General features: G+C 37.4%; 2 protein-coding genes across 4 annotated transcripts in view; one reads left to right on the top strand and one right to left on the bottom strand.

Annotated features, from left to right (window-relative positions):
• LOC106066216 (cilia- and flagella-associated protein 61-like) overlaps positions 1-27,556 on the bottom strand; it is a 161,786-nt gene that overhangs the window by 119,180 nt on the left and 15,050 nt on the right. For all 3 annotated transcript variants that reach the window (XM_056023560.1, XM_056023558.1, XM_056023559.1), the window contains exons 17-25: positions 26,711-26,887; positions 26,149-26,225; positions 24,247-24,345; positions 23,269-23,355; positions 21,465-21,718; positions 20,603-20,715; positions 19,500-19,685; positions 19,033-19,081; positions 17,720-17,889 (exon numbers count right to left, since the gene is read on the bottom strand). In XM_056023560.1, coding sequence (XP_055879535.1) covers positions 17,720-17,889; positions 19,033-19,081; positions 19,500-19,685; positions 20,603-20,715; positions 21,465-21,718; positions 23,269-23,355; positions 24,247-24,345; positions 26,149-26,225; positions 26,711-26,887 — 1,212 coding nt within the window. The remainder of the gene's footprint in view (positions 1-17,719; positions 17,890-19,032; positions 19,082-19,499; positions 19,686-20,602; positions 20,716-21,464; positions 21,719-23,268; positions 23,356-24,246; positions 24,346-26,148; positions 26,226-26,710; positions 26,888-27,556) is intronic.
• On the top strand, positions 2,011-5,024 carry LOC106066217 (adenosine receptor A3-like). Its single transcript, XM_056023566.1, has 2 exons — positions 2,011-2,175; positions 3,261-5,024. The coding sequence occupies exon 2, from the start codon at positions 3,477-3,479 to the stop codon at positions 4,548-4,550; it is 1,074 nt and encodes a 357-aa protein (XP_055879541.1). The 5' UTR covers positions 2,011-2,175; positions 3,261-3,476; the 3' UTR covers positions 4,551-5,024.

Genomic DNA, 27,556 nt, shown 5'->3' with positions numbered 1-27,556 from the left:
TATTTGCTCAACACGTTTTCTTCAGACTAAGATTCTAAAATCACAAGAAGAAATGCTCTAGGAGATGAACCAAAGTCATTCTACAATCACAAGGAGATGAACCAAAGTCATTCTACAATCACTAGGAGATGAACCAAAGTCATTCTACAATCACTAGGAGATGAACCAAAGTCATTCTACAATCACTAGGAGATGAACCAAAGTCATTCTACAATCACAAGGGGGGAAGCACATCAATATAGTGGTCTGAAGTAGGAGTCAGGGACGAAGCACATCAATATAGTGGTCTGAAGTAGGGGGGAAGCACATTAATATAGTGGTCTGAAGTAGGAGGGAAGCACATCAATATAGTGGTCTGAAGTAGGGGGAAGCACATCAATATAGTGGTCTGAAGTAGGGGGAAGCACATCAATATAGTGGTCTGAAGTAGGGGGGAAGCAAGTCAATATAGTGGTCTGAAGTAGGGGGAAGCACATCAATATAGTGGTCTAAAGTAGGGGGGAAGCAAGTCAATATAGTGGTCTGAAGTAGGGGGGAAGCACATCAATATAGTGGTCTGAAGTAGGGGGAAGCACATCAATATAGTGGTCTGAAGTAGGGGGAAGCACATCAATATAGTGGTCTGAAGTAGGGGGGAAGCACATCAATATAGTGGTCTGAAGTAGGGGGGAAGCACATCAATATAGTGGTCTGAAGTAGGGGGGAAGCAAGTCAATATAGTGGTCTGAAGTAGGGGGGAAGCACATCAATATAGTGGTCTGAAGTAGGGGGAAGCACATCAATATAGTGGTCTGAAGTAGGGGGAAGCACATCAATATAGTGGTCTGAAGTAGGGGGGAAGCAAGTCAATATAGTGGTCTGAAGTAGGGGGGAAGCACATCAATATAGTGGTCTGAAGTAGGGGGAAGCACATCAATATAGTGGTCTGAAGTAGGAGTCAGGGACGAAGCACATCAATATAGTGGTCTGAAGTAGGAGTCAGGGACGAAGTACATCAATATAGTGGTCTGAAGTAGGAGTCAGGGACGAAGTACATCAATATAGTGGTCTGAAGTAGGGGGGAAGCACATCATTATAGTGGTCTGAAGTAGGGGGGAAGCAAGTCAATATAGTGGTCTGAAGTAGGGGGGAAGCAGATCAATATAGTGGTCTGAAGTAGGGGGGAAGCAAGTCAATATAGTGGTCTGAAGTAGGGGGAAGTACATCAATATAGTGGTCTGAAGTAGGGGGGAAGCAAGTCAATATAGTGGTCTGAAGTAGGGGGGAAGCACATCATTATAGTGGTCTGAAGTAGGGGGGAAGCACATCATTATAGTGGTCTGAAGTAGGGGGGAAGCAAGTCAATATAGTGGTCTGAAGTAGGGGGGAAGCACATCATTATAGTGGTCTGAAGTAGGGGGGAAGTACATCAATATAGTGGTCTGAAGTAGGGGGGAAGCAAGTCAATATAGTGGTCTGAAGTAGGGGGGAAGCAAGTCAATATAGTGGTCTGAAGTAGGGGGGAAGCAAGTCAATATAGTGGTCTGAAGTAGGAGTCGGGGGGAAGGACATCAATTTTTTGTTTAGAATGGAAAATCGTTTACCCCCCCCCCCCCATTCCCTTTTCTGGAGAAAGAATCCTGGTTAAGTGAAAGTATAGATCTAACAAACTTTACAACATTCCATACCCAAAGAAGTATAGCCGTTCAAGATAAATATTTTCTATCTCTCTAGCCAAATTTATTTCATTTTCTTTTTTACTTGGAAAGATGGCAACGGTCAAACTAAAGTTCTCCCAGTGTGGCCAACGAGCTAGTAATTCTTTTCCCAACGATATACAGCAACTGCCAAATTTCTAGGAAACTGTTTTCGAGATCTGTTTCCACCCAGGTTTTTTTTTAGCCAACCCACCCAGAAGTTTCCACGAAGGAACGAGGTTATGTGAAAAGCATTTTGGTCATGTGGAGAAATGCAACTAAAAATAGATCTTTAGGAACCAAGTCAAACAAAACAAAGATGTGCAACAGGAAGAAGCAGAAGACAGGATATGACAGGAACCAAACGTGAACCATTCTTTGACTTCCGGTTCAAAGTAGATATTAAACGCTACCTACACGTCAATCTTTATTTAAAGGCAATTTAGACTTAACAATGTTAGGTTACATTGTTTGATTAATCGTTTTTTTTTTATTTCTGGTGCGTATTTATTATTTTAAAACTAGCTATATGTGTCCATTAACCCTAAATTGTTAGTGAATAGCTCAAATTTTAAAGGCCGATCACAGTATGATTATCTGAGTATCAGATAAATATTATATTAAATTTCAAACATCTCGATTAGAACCAGATCTAAATGATTAAGATCTAGATCTAGTAAATGATGATCGCAGATTTAGGTTTAAGGTTAACTAATTTTTTTTTAAAGTAGCACAATACACAAGTACCAAAATTTGGCATCAACCTTCTAATATTCCAAGTCAATTATGCCGAAATAAGATTCACTATATTAGGAGATTGAACTACCATTAAGTTTAACATTGATCAATGTTTGTAGAAAACAAAGTATCATCGAGAAGTGTTTGAGCCTTGCCAGAAAACCAAACCAAAACAACAATAAACTGTAATTTGATAGAAGTCTATTTCAACATTACGTTATAGACACGTAGGTGGAAATAAGACTGGATAAAACAGAACTCGTAAATCCAAATTTCTTTCTATGAAATCTGATGTCACACTGACATGAAATTAAGAAACTAAAAACAGGTTTTATGACATTTACATTTTAGTACATCTACGTCTACGTAAGGGGAAGTGGTGGCTGAGTGATACAGCTATTAGCTTCAAAACCTAAGGGTTTCAAGTTCGAATCCCGGAGTCCACCCAATGGATACCTGACATACGTAAGGGAAGTGAAAGTGGTTGGTCATTGTGCTGGCCACATGACACCTTCGTAAACGACGGTCATAGAAACAGATTAGCTTTCAATCATCTGCCCATAAGTCTGAAAGAATTACTTACGATCCCCGTGCGTACAGGCGAGCATGCGGTCATTCAAATATATCTGGTCAGTCCAATTTTTGGTAGTCAAAGTAAGTATCGACACTTCAAAATACTTGCTCATTGACATATTTAAGTTTACAAGTAGGTATCAGGACAATTAAACTATCAGGTCATTAAAATATGTGGAAACAAAATAAAAAAAAGTATCTAAAAATACTTTGTTAAGTTTCCGCCTGTTGTAGTGAGCTTTATCCAATGATTTACTAACTTTTTGTTTTCAGTGTAACATTTATAACTGAGGCATTCCAGACAATTACAGTGGCAGGAAGTTGTCCAAGGATCTAGAATAACCAGCAGACGCAGCACATTCCACACAAGCAGCAAGATGCCACTCAGCCTAAAATGCTTTTTTATAAAGACATGACGCCATGAAGGGAACATGTTGACTTAGTTATTACTAGAGCAGATCAATCCAGAGGCTCGCTCGTCTTGAGGCCATGTCACATTTTACAACGATCCATGGCTCCAATGCACGAGACAACTTCTTTATCGTAGTGGAAGCCTCGGTTGGATTTTTGGCCGTCCTGGGCAACGGCTTGGTGGTGGCGGCGATATGGACGACGCCCAGGCTCCACAATATCACCACCATTTTCATCTGTAACCTTGCAGCTGCGGATGTGGCGGTGGGGTTGTTGGTAACTCCGTGCACGATCCTGTCCTTCAAGGGTCTGCCCAGAGACTTCTACGGTTGTGTCTTCATTCAATGCGTGCTGCTCGTGTTCACAAACATTTCCGTGTTCATGCTTCTGGCCGTAGCCATCGAGCGGGTCTACGTTCTGAAATCACCTTTCATGCAGAAGTTCGTTTCTTTCCGTCGGGCCGTCCAGATCAACATGGGTGTCTGGGTGCTGGGCGGGGTCCTAGGCATGATACCTATGTACGGATGGAATGCCGGCTATAAGGAAATCAATGAATGCCATTACGACCACATCATGTCCCCGGAGCATATGGTCTACTTTCAATTCTTCGGTCTTGTACTCTTCCCGCTAGTCCTGATGCTCTGCATATACGTCTACATTTACATAGAGGTGCACAGGCATATCAGGCAAAACATGCTCTTCGACGTGCTCCTGCAATGCGCGCGCCCCATTGATGATCGGTTCAACCGTGAAGTCAACGCCGCCAAGACAATAGCCTTGGTGATCATCAGCTTCGCCGTCTTCCTCCTGCCCATCAACATAATCAACTGCTACGAGTACTTCTGCACCAAGCGCTGCTTGGTCCAAGAAAACCTGACCCTGACCGCCACGGTGATGAGCCACGCGAACTCTTGCATCAACCCGTGCATCTACGCCTACAGCAACAAGACAATACTCAAGGCCATAAGGGACATGTTCGTGGAGAAGAAAATACAACCTAAGGTGCAGGTCGGGAGTGAATTGCGGGCCAACTCTTCCAGCAAAGGCGTCTTCGACTTGGAACTGTTTGCGAGCCCAGAGGACCACAGGGAAACGTTCGAGAAAACACTTCCAGTCCGGAATTCCGTCCGGAAATCCAAAGTTACAGTGTAGCCAAGACAAGGGAGATGACTTTGTTTTTTGTGACACAAACATTACTGCAACGCAACTGCATTTCAATATCAAATTTCATAATTAAAAGATGACGTGAAATGTCGACTTCTAGAAAGAATCAAAGTGCGGTTGTTTTTTATTTCAAGTCCCTCCCCTCCACTGACACACAAAGAATCACACACTGACAGACAATAGTTAAAAAAAAATCATTGCACATTAAGATAAAAAAAAAATGCATGGTAAAACGTACTTTAGACCAATGAGGAAAACAGACATTATAAGAATAAACCACTAATCCAGTTAGCTAGCAACGTTCCGTCCAGTATTTCTACAAGCTTATATCAACTCACTCTGGTAAACGTTTGAACACGTTCTCTCTCCAACAATCTCGGATCAAGCTGAAATTTTGCACATTATTTCTTTTCCCTGACTGGACAAGAATCAATAAAGAAAAATTAACCAATGACTTTATTAACTATTAGTAATTAATTATTTTGTTTGGTATCTCGAACAATGGAAAGAAATTGTACTTGACTGAAGCGGTGGTATAAGCTGAATTAACCCCTTCTATACAATGCAGAGAAAAGTTTGAAACTAGCAATAGATAACTAAAAGACCTTCTATTTTCATAAGCACTTTCCTGGCACAGTGGTTAGCGTGTTCGATTGAGGATACTGAGGAGGATTCATTTGAAAAGTGATCACCTAGAGATCCCTTTCTTTTTCCCCATACCCTTTCCAACTGGTCCAGCCAAGTGATAGAATCATAGCGTATTGAGAAAGCTGCAAGCATGAAATGGGGCTAAACAAAAAAAACAATTGGTAAAAATATTTTGAACACACAGATTGATTATTGTTGGTCTAGATTAATAACAAATTTAATTACATGACTGATCCAAACTAATTAATACAACTACACTTCAAGCTCTGTTATTTAAACAGGTTTTTCTTGCTCTCACGTTCCTTCAAGTGCACTGTAGTAAAGTAAAGTTAAAGTTCCCCTTTCAGGGCCTTGTGGTCTATAGGGTGATGTAAAGGTCATCTGTTTCTGTGGCCTACGGTTAACTAGGGTGTCATGTGGCCAGCACAACGACCAACCGCCTTTACTTTTCCCTAACTAATGTCAGGTACCCATTAGAGCTGGGTGGACTCAGAGGCGCCCGAAGATCCCGAAATAAACAATCCCAGTCTTCACCAGGATTCGAACCCCGGTCCCCGGTTCGGAAGCCAAGCGCTTTACCGCACTGTGCACTGTAGTGCGTCCTGGGAACACAAGCATGACGCGCCCCTGCCTCAAAGTACGTGGAAGAAAATGTCCATCGTCCACAGGTCAATATTAGTAAATGTTAACATTTGAAGACAGAAATGATGTAGAGTATTGTCTTGTAGGTAGAAACCAGAGCATCATCCCATCCGAGGGAGGACAGCGTGGAAGGGGAAATAATATTAATGACGTTTTCTTTTCTCGTCTCTTTCTCGCTCATTTTTTTTTATTTTTCAAAATTCTTTTTATTATTATTGAGAAAATGCATAGCTGATACACTGAGTCATATATATCCAAATACACAGCCCTTCCATTGAATGACAGATCTGGGTACAGATCTAAATACACAGCTGGTACACTGAATAAGAAAAAGTTTCTACAAAGCTTATATCAACTCACTCTGACTGTCTTTCAGTTTATCACTCGCCCATCTGGCCAAAAGTTTGTACACGTTATTTTTTCCACACCCAATCGCGGATCAAGCTGAAATTTTGCACAATTATTTCATTTACCTCACAAAACAAGAATCAATAAAGAAAAATTAAGCAATAAGTGAATTAACTATTGGTGATTAATTATTTTGCTTGGTATCTCGAACAAGGGAAAGAAATTGTACTTGACTGATAAGGTGGCATGAGTTGAATTAATCACCTTTATATAACGTAGAGAGAAAAGTTTGAAACAAACAATAGAGAACTATAAAATTCAAAAGCACTTCCCTGGCACAGTGGTTAGTGAACAGGCTTGATGAGACTGGGGAGGCTTTAGCCCTCGATTTCGAATTTAGGTCGTTCACCTTTTATTCATAAATGCCTTTAAAAAGCCTTATTTTATCCCCCCACCCCTTTCTAACTGGTCCAGACAAGTGATAGGATCATAGCGCATTGAGAAAGCTAAAAGCATGAAATAGCGCTAAACAAAAACAATGACTAAAAATCTTTGTAAACCCACGCATTTATTTTTGTTAGTCTAGATCTAATACAAATTTAATTGCATGACTGATCCAGACTAATTGATACAACTACATTTAACATAAGCTTTGTTTTTTTAATAGCATTTTTTTTAGATTTTCATGATAATTATACTCTGTTCGTGACGAGGAAATCTTACAAGCACTCTCCTGTGGAGAAGTTACTAGCCACTGCTCGAGAGTACGACCAAACAAGAACAAAAGCCAATGTTTGAAAGTAAATCTTAAATCAGGGTTAAAGGTTAAGGGTACCAGGCCACAAAGTTTTTAAATACGATATTGTTAATATACAGAATTGAGACAAGAATATTTTGTTTTGGTCCATGACAATGAAGGATTCTCGCTATGACAGTTTAACATTCAGCTATTATTTACGCAAGATGTTTATGAAATGGGAATGTCCTAAGCAGCCCGACACATCATCCCCTTTGTGAGGTCATTGAGTGGCAATGTCCTTAGCAGCACGACAAATCATCCCCTTTGTGAGGTCATTGAGCGGCAATGTCCTTAGCAGCCCGTCACATCATCCCCTTTGTGAGGTCATTGAACGGCAATGTCCTTAGCAGCCCGACACATCATCCCCTTTGTGAGGTCATTGAGTGGCAATGTCCTTAGCAGCCCGACACATCATCCCCTTTGTGAGGTCAGTGAGTGGCAATGTCCTTAGCAGCCCGACAAATCATCCCCTTTGTGAGGTCATTGAGCGGCAATGTCCTTAGCAGCCCGACACATCATCCCCTTTGTGAGGTCATTGAACGGCAATGTCCTTAGCAGCCCGACACATCATCCCCTTTGTGAGGTCATTGAGTGGCAATGTCCTTAGCAGCCCGACAATTCATCCCCTTTGTGAGGTCATTGAGTGGCAATGTCCTTAGCAGCCCGACACATCATTCCCTTTGTGAGGTCATTGAGTGGCAATGTCCTTAGCAGCCCGACACATCATCCCCTTTGTGAGGTCATTGAGTGGCAATGTACTTAGCAGCCCGACACATCATCCCCTTTGTGAGGTCATTGAGTGGCAATGTCCTTAGCAGCCCGACACATCATCCCCTTTGTGAGGTCATTGAGTGGCAATGTCCTTAGCAGCCCGACACATCATCCCCTTTGTGAGGTCATTGAGTGGCAATGTCCTTAGCAGCCCGACACATCATCCCCTTTGTGAGGTCATTGAGCGGCAATGTCCTTAGCAGCCCGACACATCATCCCCTTTGTGAGGTCATTGAGTGGCAATGTCCTTAGCAGCCCGACACATCATCCCCTTTGTGAGGTCATTGAGTGGCAATGTCCTTAGCAGCCCGACACATCATCCCCTTTGTGAGGTCATTGAGTGGCAATGTCCTTAGCAGCACGACACATCATCCCCTTTGTGAGGTCATTGAGTGGCAATGTCCTTAGCAGCCCGACACATCATCCCCTTTGTGAGGTCATTGAGCGGCAATGTCCTTAGCAGCACGACACATCATCCCCTTTGTGAGGTCATTGAGCGGCAATGTCCTTAGCAGCCCGACACATCATCCCCTTTGTGAGGTCATTGAGCGGCAATGTTTGTGTGTCGTGCCTGTGTGTGTATGTGTCGAACTAGATAAAAAAAATAATATAACAAAAAGCCTAAAAATGAGAATGGGTGTTTGCATAATATTGGAGAGAGAGAGAGAGAGAGAGGGAGGGGGAGAGAGAGAGAGAGAGAGAATGAGGAGGGTTTCTTATTCACAAGAGTTACCCAATGTCATTTAATGTAATGAGTGCTAATGTGTGTGTGTTTCTATGATGACGGTGGGAAGAGGATTAGCGATTTGTTGTGAATGATGCAAGGTAAACGGCATTGTTGTCAGGTCTCGTGGTTAGGACGGACGACTCCTGATTGCCAGAGTGAAAAGACGTGTTTTACTAGTAAGTTAGATTTTGCTGAAAATGTCATTTTGCATTATTACAAAAGAGTACTACATTGATTTCATTTTATCTCAATTTAAACTAGTCTCTATTGTAATAAAACTTTATACTTAGTTTTATTCACAAAGAAGTTATTCAAGCTATTTCAAAATTTAGAAGTGAAAATATAATATGCCTTCATCGGTTTAGTTGTCTATTATCAGTATAGGTATTATAATTTTATAACCATCAACAACAAAGAGCTAATAATCTTGAAATAAAAAAAAAGGGTGTACATGTCCTAGGTAAAAAAAAAACCACAAAAGAAGGGATACTTTAACATAAAAGTATAACTAAAATGATTACATGATATATAGTAGTTTATTTATTTCGGACATTACATGAATTCGGACATTCGATGTTTTTGTGGTCATTAAATAATTATTTTAATATTTATTATAAAATTAGCGCGCTGTATAATGTGCTTGTCCATTTTCCAATGATTCTGACCCAATTTCCTTCCATTTAGCTGTCTTTTTATGTAAGAAAAAGGAATTTCAAATTTGTAAGTCAGGTTGTTGTTTTTTCCTGTTACCCGGATGACTTTACCTCTTCCTAGAGTTAAGACTATATTTTTTGATTGGCTAAGTCTATACTAATGAGCCCGGCAATATTTATTTTGTTTTTGGAGCTGATTTATTTGATTTATAAGCCAAGTTGTCTGATTCCATGCAAATAAAAAATTAATAGGGTGTCCGAATTAAATTACGATTTTATTACCAAAATTTATTTCGGACAACCAGTTTTGGACATCAATAAAAAATGATCTTATATTATATTTGTTCGTTTGTTGTTGTTTTTTTAATGTAGAATAAATGGGCAAATATTTGGAGTGAGCTTGGTACATTGAATGAAGTTAACTGCTTAGATCTAGACCTACTAGAGATAGATCTAGATTAATATAGAGAGAATATAGAGGATTAAGTTAGGCAAGAATGGCTATCCTAACCTGTACTATACTACAAAAGATCATCTGACATCTGTATTAGAAATTTATTAAATTAATAAACAAAAAACACAAACATTCAACACACATCTAATCATGCAAACAATTCAAACATAAAATGAGGCTAAAAGTCGGTATGAAGTCACTATATCCCAGTGACCTAATTTTGGTAGAATTTAGCTAATGTTAGTAAAGAATTAAAATCTGAGTTTTTTGAGGCCTTAATATAGAGACTGTCCGAAATAAATAATGTTGTCCGGAATCAAATAATGTGGGTCAAATTTGTTCCGAATTAAATGAAAACACACGGCCTCTTTGACCTTAAATATAATTACAAATATAGTTTAGGGGTACAAATATAAGTAGTCATTCTTACCTCGTGTGTGCTATGGAAGATTTTGATACTTCATTTTCTTTTCTATGTCGAACCATTGTCAAATAATGCGCTGTCAAAGTCAAACTTTCAAATTTGGGCCTATAGGTGTCCGAATAGCATAAACTACTCTATTTCTATTTTTTTCATTTTCTTAAGATTCAAAGTTTAATTTGATTTGATATTTTACATCTAAAATTATCTTTTCTATACTATTAATAACCATTGAAGCCAAATGAGAGAATCTAATGCTCCCATTTAGTTACATCCCCTTGATGAAGCGGTTAGTAATGTGTTACAAGCGCGATAACTCTGTCCACCTGTAAGCGGCTTTACCGGCCCTGATTTACTCTTTTATTTGCACACCCTATTACTGGCTGTAAGAAGCTACATATGGTTCATCTCTACAGCTAGTTACATAAGTTTATCACTAGTCAATCTTACTCGTCTTTGCCCCTTCTCCTATTAGTGAGAACAGTTCCGCCGGACTCAATATCTGAGCCACACGTGAAGGCCAGGAGTTGGACTGGTTGTCAGAGGCTATTTGAGACGCATGCCATAAGGAAGGATTTTATAGGTAGTGGAGTGCTTACATCCATTACCACTTCCGGCAATGCCAACCTTTCGGAACCTAGACCAGTAAGCTCGTTAGCCATGGCTGGCTACCAACCTAGGAGAAGTAAAACTTTGAATTCAAACCTCTGTTGCCTTGCAGCTATACCCAATCATGGGAAAGGCTTCGGAAGTCAACCCTAAGGAAAAATAAGGAGCTGGCGACCCTAAGGCAGTTTGTAGCACCCAGTGCTACACCCTGGCAGAACCTGCGACGCCGCTGACCCCAAACTGTATCGGCACGGCCGTTCCTTTGAATACATCAGCTGCGTAGAGAAAGGGAGGGGGGGGGGCTGATGTGTGGGCGACATCATTCCGACCACAGCTAATGCCCAGGCATTCATCTCATTTCCATGAGATGACCCATAGTCGCTTGGCGACTGAAGGAGGCCATAGAGAGAGAGATAGTCAATCTTATTGATCTGCTAATTAGATGAGTCTAGTTTTCTGTTTCTATAGCCGACAGTGCCGTCGACGTACTGTCAAACAAAATGCATCAGCGCGAGTGACAATCTGATTAATTTAGGTAAGACAAATAATTTTTAATAAAAAAGGTCATGTTTTAGTAAATTTCCCTTCCATAAGCTTTAAACTTAGAGGGGGGGGGGGAGATGATGTATAGCTCATAAGTTTCTATGAACGACGGTTCACGAGAGTGTCATGTGGCCAGCACAACGACCAACCGACTGACTTTCTAAACCAACGGCAATGTGTACAAATGCTCCCTCTTCCTTAGTGCTATTAGAGCATGGAATGGGTTGCATGAACCAGCCATGAATAGATTGACCTAGGAACACGCGAAAGACGTAATCTTCTTTTTTTTTTGGTCCATATTTTATAAGATAAGACTCAGGGATGTTAAAAACAAAATCTGAAGTTCAAAATGTCCTCTTTACCAGGGACTCGAACTCGCTACCACTCGGTTCAGAAAGTCAAGCGTTTGACCACTCAGCCACCGTATTCCCTGCATGTACACTAAAGTGGCTCTTATAGATAAAACAGAACGTATGGATACAAGTAAACACAGCCAAGGGGAGGTAAAAGGAATAATGAGCGGTGGCCATTTTTCTTTGCACGAAACGAAATTTTTCATGGAGATCAAAGGGGAGTAATCTTTTGGTTGCCCGGCCGAAAATGGCCAGGCCGCTCAAGATAATAGGAAGATAAAGTAATGATTTGTGACATTTGCCATAGAACTGAGCAGACTAGCCATAACATTCGTCTGATGTGGAGAGTTCCTTAAAGAATACAGTGTCTGTGTGAGTAAAAGTGTGTGTGTGTGTGTTCGTGTCTGAGTGTCCAGGAGATTTACTGTAACTGGAATAAATACAACTTTGTAACTTCGTTTTCTTCTTGTTTGATAGAATGAGTACAGAGGAGAGGTCAGTGGCACTAAGTTGGCAGTAAAGTGGCCATTGTGTCCTACTCGGTATCTGTATCTCAATATCTTGATCTTTTCTATTCTAAAAGGAAAACTCCACTATACGAGTATAAACATCTACTGCTATATTTTGGTAATCTAAAACGGAGGTATAATTACACTATAAGACACTAATCTTATTACTGCATTATATTTTTGGAGAATGCTCTTATTTCAAAAACTATATTTCTCCTGTCTGGGTCTACACCAGTGGTTCCCAAACTTTTTTATCTCGTAGACCCCTTGCCATGTTTTCTGCTTTTCGGTAGACCCCCTGCCAGTGGCGTAGCAAGGTACCCGTGGGCCCGGGTTCAAGAACATCTCGGTGGGCCAGGGTTCAAGAACATCTTGGTGGGCCCCCTCCAGCCAATAAGACAAATTTAGTGTGTGACAAAAATGAGTAATCTAAATGCAAAGACATTCTAATGTAAAGATCGTACCTTTTTTTAAAAAAATAAGTTATTCGAATGGATGGTTTTGAGGTCATACAATGAGAATGAGTGGGCATTGGCATCGTATTGGTTTCAAAATCAACCACCGCAAGAAAACAAAGAAACAAACAAACTTCGAATGGATGGTTTTGAGGTCATACGATGAGAATGTATGGGCATTGGCATCGTAATGGTTTCAAAATCAACCACCGCTGGAATCTGCTATCGAAATATTTTAAATAGGCACTCGCTGAACCTCCAAGAAAACATTTAACATTTATATTTCATTTAGTATGGGGATCCAACCCAGGACTTGTGTGACAGGCGCGAGCTAAATGGGAGATGGCATAAACACGGCTTGGTGTTGGACCGAATGGATGTTGGAAATCAAGTGCCAGTGCTTCTTGTGACTGAATTAGAGACAGTATTATAAGCGCACATTCTAAAAAGCACGGGATAAAACGATATTATTAATTAATATCTATTCGTTTTAAGACACATTAGGAAGTAATACGTAAGCATGTAGTTTAAATATTGGACTATTAGTGTTAAGTTAAATTTTAATTTAGGTGATGGCCAGATGTATACGACGTAACCACTGCCTGCTACATAAGTAAATATCACACCATTACTGCGATGACTATAGGACGTAACCACTGCCTGTTACACAAGTAAATATCACACCATTACTGCGATGACTATAGGACGTAACCACTGCCTGCTACACAAGTAAATATCACTCCAGTATTGCGAGAACTATAGGACGTAACCACTGCCTGCTACACAAGTAAATATCACACCAGTACTGCGAGGACTATAGGACGTAACCACTGCCTGCTACACAAGTAAATATCACTCCAGTACTGCGAGGACTATAGGACATAACCACTGCCTGCTACACAAGTAAATATCACTCCAGTACTGCGAGGACTATAGGACGTAACCACTGCTTGCTACACAATAAATATCACACCATTACTGCGATGACTATAGGACGTAACCACCGCCTGCTACACAAGTAAATATCACTCCAGTACTGCGAGGACTATAGGACATAACCACTGCCTGCTACACAAGTAAATATCACTCCAGTACTGCGATGACTATAGGACGTAACCACTGCCTGCTACACAAGTAAATATCACACCAGTACTGCGAGGACTATAGGACGTAACCACTGCCTGTTACACAAGTAAATATCACTCCAGTACTGCGAGGACTATAGGACGTAACCACTGCCTGCTACACAAGTAAATATCACTCCAGTACTGCGAGTACTATAGGACGTAACCACTGCCTGCTACACAAGTAAATATCACACCAGTACTGCGAGGACTATAGGACGTAACCACTGCCTGCTACACAAGTAAATATCACTCCAGTACTGCGATAACTATAGGACGTAACCACTGCCTGCTACACAAGTAAATATCACTCCAGTACTGCGATGACTATAGGACGTAACCACTGCCTGGTACACAAGTAAATATCACTCCAGTACTGCGAGGACACTAGGACGTAACCACTACCTGCTACACAAGTAAATATCACTCCAGTACTGCGAGGACACTAGGACGTAACCACTGCCTGCTACACAAGTAAATATCACACCAGTACTGCGAGGACTATTGGACGTAACCACTACCTGCTACACAAGTAAATATCACACCAGTACTGCGAGGACTATTGGACGTAACCACTACCTGCTACACAAGTAAATATCACACCAGTACTCCGGGTTCAAGAACATCTTGATGGGCTCCTCTCCAGCCAATAAGAAAAATTTAGTTTGTGACAAAAAATGAGTAATCTAAATGTAAAGACATTCCAATGTAAAGATCGTACCTTTTTTTTAAAAAAAGTAATTATGTCATAACGTTTGATTCAGATAGGACTGTATATAAGTAATAGTGTCTTAAAAGTCAATGTTTTTACTTCTTAACAGAGTTAAACTACTTAAAAGTGTTTCAAATGAACAAACACATGTTCTTTTTAAGTTCTAAGGTGGGCTCCAACTGGCCTTGAGGCATGGGCCCAAGCGTAATGAGCTCCTTCGCGCAATGGTTGCTACGCCACAGCTGTGGGCCCCTATTGCTTGTGGGCCCGGGTTCATTGAACCCCTTCGCGCCATGGATGCTACGTCACTGCCCCCTGCTTAACTTATATTGCCTTTTTGCAAATTCATCAACTCCATTGTTTAAAACTAATTTCTAACTGTAGTGGGTGTAAGAATGAAAAATAGAGACTTATCTTTTTTTATTCATAAAATTCAAATTTAAAACAATTAAAATAACAATTAATATTTTTTACTGGAATCACCAAAACACACTGGAAATGTCTTTTTTGCACGTCTATTATCCGTTGCTATGGATATTATGTTTCATATAGGAATTTGTTGTTCTATGACGTAACCATCAAACATTAAAAATTAATTAATCATTAGACTTGCTGCCCACCTAACAGAAGGAAAACTAAATTCAAACCTCTGCTGCGTGCAACTATACCCAAACATTGGAAACGTTTCGTGGGTCAACCCTGTTAAAAATAAGAAGCCTGCGAGCCTTAACCAGTTTGAAGCACACAGCATTACATTCTGTCAGAGCCTGTGATACCGCTTATCCAAAACACTGTATGTATGTCGTTTGCAAAGAAGTACATAAGAAGCTTTTAATTTTATAGCTCATGCCATCAATGTGCCATTGAACTGTATTATTGCTTAAAGAAATTGTTTTAATAATATCAGTTGTAGGTTTGTGTAAAACAGTTTTTACAACTACAACGGCTGATAAAATCAATGCTTTACCTATAGTGTTTTCCGGTTTTTGCTATAAGTAAAGAGATATTGTAAGTCGCCTACAAACCATCATCTTCTCTATATGATGTCGAAGAGGGATTTTGTGAGTCTATTCTGAACTTTATGTTTGAGTGTTCGAAAGTTTTTCAAACCATTATCTATTTTGTCAGTGTGGCATCGTCTCAAACGATCCTCCAGCGTAATTGGTTTCATTTCGTCATAAAACCGCTTCTTTGACAAGGAAAGAATGAATCCCAGTTTTAAATAATCAACGCTGTACAGTTTTTCTTTTTTTGTTAAACATTAGTTACATGGAGACAAAATTAAGCTAGTGAAATAAGTATTGAAATTTAATGCTACAATTTTTCGTTTGAATAGCATGATACATATTTAAAGGATTAACTAAGGTACAAATCATAGATTAGTTTAGTAAATAATTACAATAGTGGGATGTGAAAATTAAAGTCGCAACATGATTAAATGAAATTTATTATCGTAGACCCCCGTAGACATCTCATAGACCCCCAATTTATTTGTTCACTTTCGTAGACCCCTTGGAAGTCTTCGTAGTCCCCTGGGGGTCTATATAGACCACTTTGGGAATCACTGGTCTACACCATAAAAACTAAGTCTTTGGTAAGTGTTTCATGCGCATCTCTGTATGAATGTGAAATGGTGCGACTTGCGCATCTCTGTATGAATGTGAAATGGTGCGACTTGCGCATCTCTGTATGAATGGGGAATGGTGCGACATGCGCATCTCTGTATGAATGTGAAATGGTGCGATATGCGCATCTCTGTATGAATGTGAAATGGTGCGACATGCGCATCTCTGTATGAATGTGAAATGGTGCGACATGCGCATCTCTGTATGAATGTGGAATGGTGCGACATGCGCATCTCTGTATGAATGTGGAATGGTGCGACATGCGCATCTCTGTATGAATGTGAAATGGTGCGACATGCGCATCTCTGTATGAATGTGAAATGGTGCGACATGCGCATCTCTGTATGAATGTGAAATGGTGCGACATGCGCATCTCTGTATGAATGTGAAATGGTGCGACATGCGCATCTCTGTATGAATGTGAAATGGTGCGACATGCGCATCTCTGTATGAATGTGGAATGGTGCGACATGCGCATCTCTGTATGAATGTGGAATGGTGCGACATGCGCATCTCTGTATGAATGTGGAATGGTGCGACATGCGCATCTCTGTATGAATGTGAAATGGTGCGACATGCGCATCTCTGTATGAATGTGGAATGGTGCGACATGCGCATCTCTGTATGAATGTGGAATGGTGCGACATGCGCATCTCTGTATGAATGTGAAATGGTGCGACATGCGCATCTCTGTATGAATGTGAAATGGTGCGACATGCGCATCTCTGTATGAATGTGAAATGGTGCGACATGCGCATCTCTGTATGAATGTGAAATGGTGCGACATGCGCATCTCTGTATGAATGTGGAATGGTGCGACATGCGCATCTCTGTATGAATGTGAAATGGTGCGACATGCGCATCTCTGTATGAATGTGAAATGGTGCGACATGCGCATCTCTGTATGAATGTGAAATGGTGCGACATGCGCATCTCTGTATGAATGTGAAATGGTGCGACATGCGCATCTCTGTATGAATGTGAAATGGTGCGACATGCGCATCTCTGTATGAATGGGGAATGGTGCGACATGCGCATCTCTGTATGAATGGGGAATGGTGCGACATGCGCATCTCTGAATGGGGAATGGTGCGACAAAATCTAGTCTCTTAAATTCTATTTTTTTTTTTTTTTTTTAAATGAGAAACGTACGAAACAATTGTAAATGTATTACATGTTTAAATTCCAAGGGAAATTCAAGGGTAACAACTCTAGGTAGAATTGAACGTGTACTAAGTGACTTGATGGTATGTTTAAAAAAAATGTACTTATATTATTATAAATATATCCAGCGTATCAAAGCTGTAGGAAGAAACATTTATCTTCTCAATGTGTCAAATGTATGTTTTGAAATAGAGTGCATGTCCTTTTTTGCATGAGTAGAGTACAAAATAATTGATAACAAAACCAACTAAAGAGCTTTTCAAATTGAAACTAAGAAAACACGGTGAACCAAGAAATGACTTACAATATTTAGAATTTTTTTTTTTACAATAAGTAATTGTTTCTCATCTACTTAATCTTTATAAACATGGTTTTATTTAATAAATTTAAGATTTAAAATGCATGTTTAAAAAAACTCCTATAAAAAGTAAATGTAAACATATAAAAAAAGTATGTTGCATTTATTTAGCTTCTCACTTCCACGTGTATTAATTCGGTTGCATTGCAAACTTTGTTATTTTGAAACAATGTCAGTTTACAGAACCATCAATTTGAGAAGCTCAGTTAAAAAAATTGTTGGGATAATTGTATTTCACTTACCGCTATTCCAACTTCTCTGGAGTTGAAGTTGCAATGTGTCCAGGGTTCACAGTGGTACTTGCGTGAAAACTTGGTCAGTGGTCCTGCAGCTCGGATGGAAACATCATTGGTGTGGAATGTGGCATTGATGACCAGCTTGCCATCATAGACTAAACAGGCGCAGTTCATGGCTGAAGATGAAAAAGAAAATAAGCTATATATAAGTTTAATGTAGAATGTAATGAAAGTAATTTTAAAGAACCAATATTAGCAACTTCTTCACTTCTTCTAGAAGTAGGTCGCACATGTTCTTTCCTGCCACTGAAATTGTTAACTTATGCTTCTCTATTCCCCAGAAAGCAAGTATATATATGATCAAAGGATAATACATTTCCCAAAATAACTATTTAATTATAAGCAAAATTTAAAAATTAAGAAAATACTTTTAAAAAAAAAAACAAAGCTTATATTGAGTGAAATGCATCAATTATTTTTACTCAAATAGTTAATTTTTAGTAGATTTCTTTGTCGAGACTAATGATAATAAATTTGTGCCATTGGAAATATTTGTATTAATCGTCTTTTTTAATGCAACTTTCATGCTTACAGTTCCCTATAGCCCAATCACTTTTGTGGACCACTATTGTAGGGGGGGGGGGAGAGGTTCTATAGGAGAAGGTTTCCATGTTTCCAAGTACTTTAAAAAATTGAAGGTTTATAGTCTAGTGTTAATTTAAACATTTTAGCACACAATCTCTTATTTTTTATTGATTCATGTGCTGTCATTGACAATGAATGATTGTGCAAAGTTTGAACTTGATCAGAGAATTGGAAGTGGGAGAAATAACTATACAAGATTTCATCCAGACAGACAAAGTGAGTTGATGTAAGCTTGTTAAAAAAAAAAAAAATTCAAAGCTCTATTCATTGTCAAATTGTTCTAACAGCTTAAAATTAAAAGTGTGTTACTTAAACAATGGATTTGACTATTACTGACCAGAACATTAGGATCTGTACAAGTACCTTCAATGTACACATGAAGGGCTGTAGTGGATAAAGTGTTAGAACTCATCAATTAAATTAAAACTTTTATTTTTATCACTTACTTATAAAATGAACATCATGGGGTAGTCTGACAGTGAAAGCAGTTCTTTTCTTCTTGAAGTATATATGCATTTCTAATGAAACATGTCAGCCCCATTCATCATACTGTTAAACTTGAAATTGTTAGACTTGAAACCTAAACTGGTTTTCTTTTCCTGGTATCCTATGCCCAGAAATACTTAACCCTATCCCACCAACTTTTGAGGACCAAAAAGTATTGAAGAGCTTACCTGTAAAAGCTTCCAAGTCTACATCTCTCTTGTAGAAACAGATAAATATCTGAAACAGATTGGTGTTTTAAACTTAAAATTGTTTTTTATTTCATTTGAAAAGTGGCATTCTAAAAGCGTACTTCAGTGTGTGTACCCTTTCAAGTTGATCAAGATTTTGTGGGTGTCTGTCAAGCTGATATATCTTTCATTTGAATCACTTGCTATTTTTACAGATATTACAGAGCAATGTTAAAAAAAGTCTGAATCACTTCTGAAAACTACTCTATACTCTTTTTTTTTTTTTATGTTTGCACAATGAAACAAAATAATTTCTAATATGTTTTTTTAAATCCAATATTTATAATGGCAATGTCTTCAATTCCAGAGATTTACTAGCTATTTATAACTCCTTTCTGCAAAAACAATAAGAAGCCTACTTCAGAAATTATGTAAGCATCACAATTATTCTAGATTTATATACTAACATCACATGGAAGTTTAATGAAGCCATTAGGATGAGTGAATGACACAGATTTGATGTCATCACCCTTTTCACTATCTGGCTCATTCCAACATGCCAGGTAACAGTCAGTGTGTAGTGTCACATCCAAAGCTTGCAAGCTTCTTTTGATCTCATTTTCCACATCAGGATTGTTGAAACAGGTTACACCCTGCAGAAATAAAATGTAGAAAAAATGTAATTTCAAATGAGAAACATTTCAAATTTTACATTGTGGCTGCTATATTGCTTATGGTTACTATTTTGCAATTTAATAGTCTCAAGTCCTATATAATGTTGGTCATTTTGAAATTCAATCAAAGAGCTGCTATAGAGCTTTAGTTCTCAGTTTAAACTGCAACGAATGAGTTTCTGCATGTATTTCAGACCTATGGAACAGTATCTCTTAGAATGGGAAGCTTTATATAAGATGTTATGTATCATTATTGGTCATCATGATAACAAGATGTAAAATCCTAATTTCATTGCCCTGCTGTTGTTTTTTTCCAATAGTTTTTCACTTTCATAAATTTTATCTTTGGTTCTTCATTTCATTCTTCATATTGTGTTCAAATATAGTTTCCTTCATTGATTTTTCTTCTTCATTTTACAGCATTGTTCCCTATCAATCACTCAGTACACTAGCTACTTTTAGGAATCAAGAGGAGCAATACAACAGTTTGAGCTGTGCTGCTGTGGCAGCAGGATGAAGTTTAGCCAACAAAAGTAAATGCATTTTAACTTTAAATTCTATTTTAAAAAATCACAGAAACAATTATAATAACGTAATGTGCCTGGTCATGCAGTTTGTGTGCTGGACTGTCGTTTGGATTTATCGAAGGTCCCAGGTTCAAACCCTGCCCGCTCCCATCCCCCATTGTCCTGCTAGAGGTTTGGACTAGGAAGTAAACTATCGTCAACTCTGAAGGAACATCCGAAACATGTAAACATTTTACAACAAACAAAACAAAGTAATCTTGTTGTCAATGTTTTGATGCTATAGTAAATTATATCTTCAAAGAATTACATATCTCAGCAGATTCCTCTTTTTTTTTCTCTGCTGCTCTAAGAATATTGATTTCTACTTACATCATTGACAGGTGGCTCCACCAGTGCCAAACAATCACCTTTAACTCCACTTGAAAGAAGAGCCTGAAGGCAGGTGTAAGCATCCACAGTGTTGCCATAGATGACAATTTTAACTGAGGAAAAACAAAGTTTTTATCAACATGTATAAAAAGTCACTTATCAACAATCAATTATTGTCAGCATTTTAAATCAATTATATTAAGTCTAATTGAATTTTATATGTAAATTTCTTCATGTCTAAAATTGTATGATAATTCTTAGCTTCTTATGGATTACAGATGTAACTTTAAAAAAGAATATAATTTCATCCTATGCTATATATATTTACTGTAAATCAAGTTATTTCAGTGTTTGAGTATGACATTGGCCTTACATTCTACAAGGAGAAATTGATCTTATATTTCTTCCTTTTAAAAACGTCACATCTATTTCCATGTTTCACATTTATATCCACTGTTTGACCCATGTGCATTTTTGTCTAGAAAACAATGCAGATGGCACAGATGAAAAGTAACATTATATGTGACCTTATACATTACAGAAACACAACAAATGAAGCATGCCCCCTACATGTATCCAGTGTTAATCTGGGCATTTTAATTTGAGACTTGCTTAACTCTGGTAAGTCACTGGCTTTCCTGGCTGACTCAGGCAACTCTTTCCATGATCTAATGGCACTAGGAAAGAAGGGGCAGTTGCTCAAATCTGCACAACACAAAATAGACAAGACACAACAGTCAAAAGATAACAGAAAACTTGACAGATGAGACACTCACTGTTTTTTTTTTAAACTCCACAAACATATAGACAAGACACAATAGTCAAAAGATAACACACAAAGCATGACAGATGAGACACTCACTGTTTTTTGGGGAGAAGTGCACCTTGTGCAGTAGTAGTGCTGCATCATAGGCATCATTGATGGTGTACAGGTTGCCAGGCACTTGGCCCCTGTACCTGGCATCTGGTGAGCAGGGAAATGTCTCCTTTTGTACTGGCTTATGGGTTAACTCAGCACCTGTGGGGGATGGAGGCAGATACTGCTGCCCAGTGCAGATGACCAGGTGGTCATAAGGAACTACATCCACATCATTCACAACAACTTGCTTTTTAGTTCTAAGACAAATAAGAGACAATAAACTTTTGAAACAATAAATAATGGAAGATATTGTGTGTGCTACTTGTGTAATGAATCAATCTTGAACAGAAAGGAGAATTGAGAAAATAATTTCTGTGGGCAAACTTTTAATGTATGAAAACATATTGCAAAGAGTTATTAAAAAAAAAATAAAGGACTTAGGGACAAATAGAAAGTCCTTTTGGTCAGTCATAGTCATTAAAAAAGTGAATCACAGTTGCAGATATTAAATAACACAAACTGGTTAATAAATCTTGTTTTGAAAATGGTTTATTAGGGTGTGCCTAAAATTTGCATGCTAAATTAAAAAAAAAAACAATTTGATTTTGATAGATTAAAAAATTAAGATATCTGCCTATGCATCAATTTCAAGCATGATTAAGACACTAATGAGATTGAATTTGAAATTGCATATGTTTTTAGAAAGAAAGTGTCAATGAAGGTTGAATGGCGCAACGTTGCAGCATGCGAATGTCGTGTAATAATGGGTTCTTGCTTCCTGAGGTGCTCTTGAAACGTGACAAGACAAATAGTACAAACTGACCTAAGTCTGTTTCAGCAGACAAACATGAAGTTTATTTTACTACAATAATAATACACTGCACTCCTTGTTAGTGCTACAAGTCAAGAAATAATAAACAATCCTATCGGCATAACAGCGGTATCAAATGTATCAATCACGTCCGCATCTCAGAGGTAACAATAAGAACAATTACTACTGGTGACACTGGAGCTTCAACTATAGATATCCATTGAAATACGTTTAATACCTTAATATTCAATAAGCGCATAATGAAATCAGCTCTCAAATATTATTAATCAACAATCACTAGTCCATCGACTTTCATGCTATATACATATATATACACCAGTCCAGGAAGCGACGTCCAACCTTCCTAGACCGGGAGCAAAACCTTACTAACTTGACTTGACTGGACTCAAGGTCAACTTTATTCATTCTACTTCCTGTTTTCTACATCAGGAATTCCACGTGTCTTTTAAACTCTTAACATGACGTGAACTTAAGATCATGAAATGTCAACTAAGACTGTGACAGAAAGACAGTAATTGCCATTTAAATTCTGTCAAAAATGTTTTATGTTATGTGAATAATATGCAAACATAATTTAAAAAACAAAATAATTGCACTTTTAAGATAAAGTGTAACCTCTGCACTTATTTCAAGCACAATGTAGGCTTGGGAAATCTGATTTTCACTAGCACTTTTACATTCTAGGATTAAAGTCTGTTTTAAAAAGCAAGTTTGGATTTTCTTACAGTGGCTGATTAAAATTACAGTTACATCACAAAATATGACTTTCAATCTACATAAGATTAAAAAACAAATTAATGTAACATATAAATATTTTTTTTAAGTACTACAAACAAAATAAAACTCTTTTAAACATTCAAAATTCTATATTTTATTACTTAGAGTTTAAATTGTGATAAAAAATTCAGTAAGCAATAGTTGTATAGTCTAAACAAAATAATTTAGACAAATTCGAAGACTTGAACAACACACTACCTATCAAGGGCAGTCATCTTTCCATAAACAACATTCACCCATGTTCTCAAGGCTAATTTTGCATAGTCATCTTTTCCATAAGCAAAACTGAAATGATATGAAATACTTTGGTCAAACATCAATAATTATAATCACTATGAATAACAATAGTGATGTCTTTGATAACAAAGATTAAAGAATAAATAAGTAAATACTACTTCACATAAGATTGACATTTTTTAAATTATATTTATATTTGAATTATTATAAATGTTCAATTTACACCTACATTTTAAAAATACATCTTTTTTGGAAAATAATTTTAATATTAGGCACTACGTTAGTATTATAAAAAGAGAGTTATTGTATAGTGGACAGTACAGGTTTTGTTTTTTAATGACACAAAAGTATAATTTTCAAGGCCAAAGAATTTTATCAGACTAAATATCTTTGACTGCCACTTAATAAAATGTGTCAATAGTCTCTAATAGCCAAGGAAACATTGAAACATGTAGTAGTACTAAAAATAGATAATAAAAGTCCAGGGGAACTCAAATTAAACAGCTTTCACAGTGCAGAATATTGATATTTCAAAATGTATACTTACATTGAAACATATAAAAAGGGGGAAAAAAATTCATTTTTTCAGTTTTTCATTGAGCTTTATTATTTCCATTGATTTATATTCTTCTTTACACATGAAGTATTGTGTGATCTTTTATTGTATGAAATTTCTAAAGTGAAATAGTTTTTACTGAAGTCTTTTCATGAATTCCTGGTATGTACTTATATGTTGTGTCATCAAACTCATGTTTAGAATTACTTTTTTGTAATAACTATACAGAGGCTACATTCATTAAAAGTTACACCTGCAAAAGGTTATTTTAACAAATTTTATGATTTGAACTGAACCAACTTATTTATGAATATAGTTTACTTTTGTATGACCAATTCACTATGATATTATTCAACTAATACAGTCACTAAATAAGTGCCAACCTGTTGGCCAAAAGTGTATCTCTGATTTCATGAGGTGGAAGATCTCCAGGGAGACCATGAGGGGAGATAAGAGTGATGTTATTAAACTTCAGATGTGGGCTGAGGAAAAAAACAACAGTATATGGTTTGGTATTAGAGATTGTATTGTGCAGCTTTAGGTATACAAAATGTATAGTAGAAAAAATGGCTAAATATAACAATCTTAGAGGAATTGACATAGTATGTATGAAAGTAAAAACAAGCCAAATATTAAAAAATCCTTTTTAAAAATAAAGCTTAAATAGGGGAAAGAATTCTTCTTTTACAACTTATATCTCTCAATAATGTTGAAGTTATTTCCCTTGTTTGATAGAACACAAAGTAATTAATTACCATTAGCTTATTGACTAATTAGTCAATATGTTTATTAATTCAGTTTTGTTAGTTACAATAGTTACAATGTGGAAGGAGTCAGACCCAAGGGCCGCCCAAGACTAACATATAGAGATGTCTGCAAGCGGGGCATGAGAGCCACAGGCATCAGCGAAAGTATGTGGGAAAACAGCCAAAGACCGGAGTGCATGGAGACAGACTGTGCGTGCTGGGACAACCCTAGCTGAGAACAAAAGAATTGAAGCGGCCTTAATCAAGAGGAAAAAAAAGAAAGCTGCCCTGTCCACTAGCCCTGAATCAGAGGCATACACATGATTGAATTGTGGCAAAGTCTGCCGCTCTAGAATTGGCTTGATTAGTCACACCAGATTCTGCCCTGTCTCTAGATAAAACCAAAACCAGTGACTCATCTGGGCGCATCCAGACAAAAGGAGCCATATATGTTTGTTAGTTACAATAAAAAAAGTTTAAAGTTTCAACTTAAAAGGAGAATGGGTGTGGGAGAAATAACTGTACAATTATTTAAGGGGACAAAACCCTATATGTTTAGATGTATCTGTAAATACTTAAGGATTAATGTCTCTTGTTGGTATCAAACCAAATAATAAATTCCCAGTAATTATTTGACTAATTGGTTAATTTTGTTTATTGAATCATGTCTAGTGCATGCAAATAAATAATTGTGCAAAGTTTCAAATTTATCCAAAAATGGGTGAGGGAGAAATAACGTGTCCAAAATTTTACCAGACAGACCAGCAGACCGAGTGAGTTGATATAAGCTTTGTAAAAAAATTAAAAATCGACTAAAGAGGAAGCTATTAAGATGAGAATGTTAAAAATTTAGAAAGCTAAAAACATTATAGATTGCAGAGCAAAATGATACAAGATATACATAAGGAGTCCTGTTGATATACAGTGTGAATAACATGATGCAATGTTTTTATAGTTGTTGATTTATTGCAAAGGAAAGTATATTTGACAATTGTGCCAAACACAGAACATTCAAAAACATTCTAAGAATACACTAACGTTTAAAATAAATGTGCTGAAGATAAAGTTAACCAATGAGTAGTTTAAATTCACATTTATTTTGCAAGTTTAATGCACACATGTATCAAATGTGCTTAAAGGGAAATAATATACCCTGAGTATTGTTTGAAGGTGATTGCAATAGATATATGATAAAATGACTTATATTTCTTGGAAATGAAGTTAAAAAGTAATTACGAGCTGATTTTTGAAAAGTAACATAGAAAGGTTTTTTTCTTTATTTTTGAATTTTTCCAGAACAACATTCATATATATAATATGTAGTCTAATTTATTAATGCAAGATTTGGATGGATTACTTGATTTAGAGTTATCCCCCAGTTAGAGGTTATACAACTGTTGAAAAAAACACTTGTAATTAACTCCCTTTGGTGACTTTCGTCTAATTTAACAATGCAATTAGATATGACACATACCAAGAGATGAATTAAATTTATTGATTTATTGCTAATTGAGCTTTTAAGTATAGACTAGCATTTACCAAAATACAAGAGTTTCCATAAAAGTCATTCCAACATCTGATGCTCCAACTACAACTATTCTGGCATTGATGGTCACCTGTGGTCAAATGGGAGACAAATTAATGACAAAATCTGAATACGTTGTGCAGTTTATTTCATTTGAAGTTATCCCACAACCACAAAATCCTCATTAATGACTAAAGAGCAAGATTGACATTCTTGAATAGCAATCATTTTTTTAATTTAAATTTTAAGCTGGGGAATGAAAATGTCAGGAGATAAAAGTTGTGTCCCCTATTTTGAACCTTACATACACAGAACATAAATGCATAATTCTTATTTGTGAATCAAAGAGAGATTACCTCAATTCCATTTAATAACAGTAAATTACATCCAATTATTTTCTGGAGTGGAGTTGGGGGTAACGACTTTAAATATGTTAATAAAGAATGGTTTTCACTCAATTAATAGTCAAGGTCCAATATTACATTAGTTCGTTCTAACTGGCAACTTGTTGAATGATTCCTATTAATAGATGGAATGTTCCCCAGGGTCCACTGAGTCCATTCACACCATGTTTACCTTCGGCTCAAGAACAAGTTTCCTGTTGATGTGATTCAGGGCATAGTGGTCCACAACTTTGATGATGTGCTCTGACGGGCCATTGATTCCAAGACCATCAGAGTAATCTATTTGGCGACGAGGCCTAACTGGTACAAGGGCATTGAGACCCGTAATTAAGGAAAAATTGTCCACATTCTAATGAAATAGAAAAAAAGACATTAGAACAAACAGAGCAAAAAGAAAAAAAATGTCTAGAAGAGAGAGATGAGATACTTTATTTTCAATATAAAAAGCTTTTGCATAGCACAACTTTCATAATTATAGCATCTCAGAGGTTCTAGGTAAAATCTCTTTTGTAGACCTGTGGGGGAGGGTGGAATGGGTATCTGGGAGAAGGTTTCTATGCTGTCTTTAGGCACTCAGCAAATAGAACTCTGCTTGAGTCATGATTTGAACTTGAGCCCCCTAGCCAAATTTTTTTTCCACTCACGGAACATATGCTTGATTAAAACACTTTAAAAATTTTAAGTTATTAAAAGGAAATCAATAAACCCATTTTTGTTATATTTGCTTTATATAGTACATCTTTCATGCTTTTAGTAAGCTCAGTGCGCTATGCTCCGATCTCTTCTGTGGACCAGTGGGGGTATATGGGAGAAAATTTATATGCTGCCTTTAGGCCCTCTGCAAACATAACTCTGCTAAGAGTTGGGATTCAAACTCAAGCCTCTCTTGTTTGGTGGCCAAGCCATAGCCAAGAAGTTTGGGTCTTTCAGCCACACATCCCATTGGAAATAACAAAATTTTAATAATTATGTCATTTTAAAAGAGGAAAGATTTTATACAATTTGTTGATCTCAATGT

The sequence above is a fragment of the Biomphalaria glabrata genome, chromosome 3, assembly GCF_947242115.1.
Source record: "Biomphalaria glabrata chromosome 3, xgBioGlab47.1, whole genome shotgun sequence".
NCBI lineage: Eukaryota > Metazoa > Mollusca > Gastropoda > Planorbidae > Biomphalaria > Biomphalaria glabrata.
The sequence above is the reverse complement of the archived record's forward strand: the minus strand, read 5'-3'. Positions and strand labels throughout refer to the sequence as shown.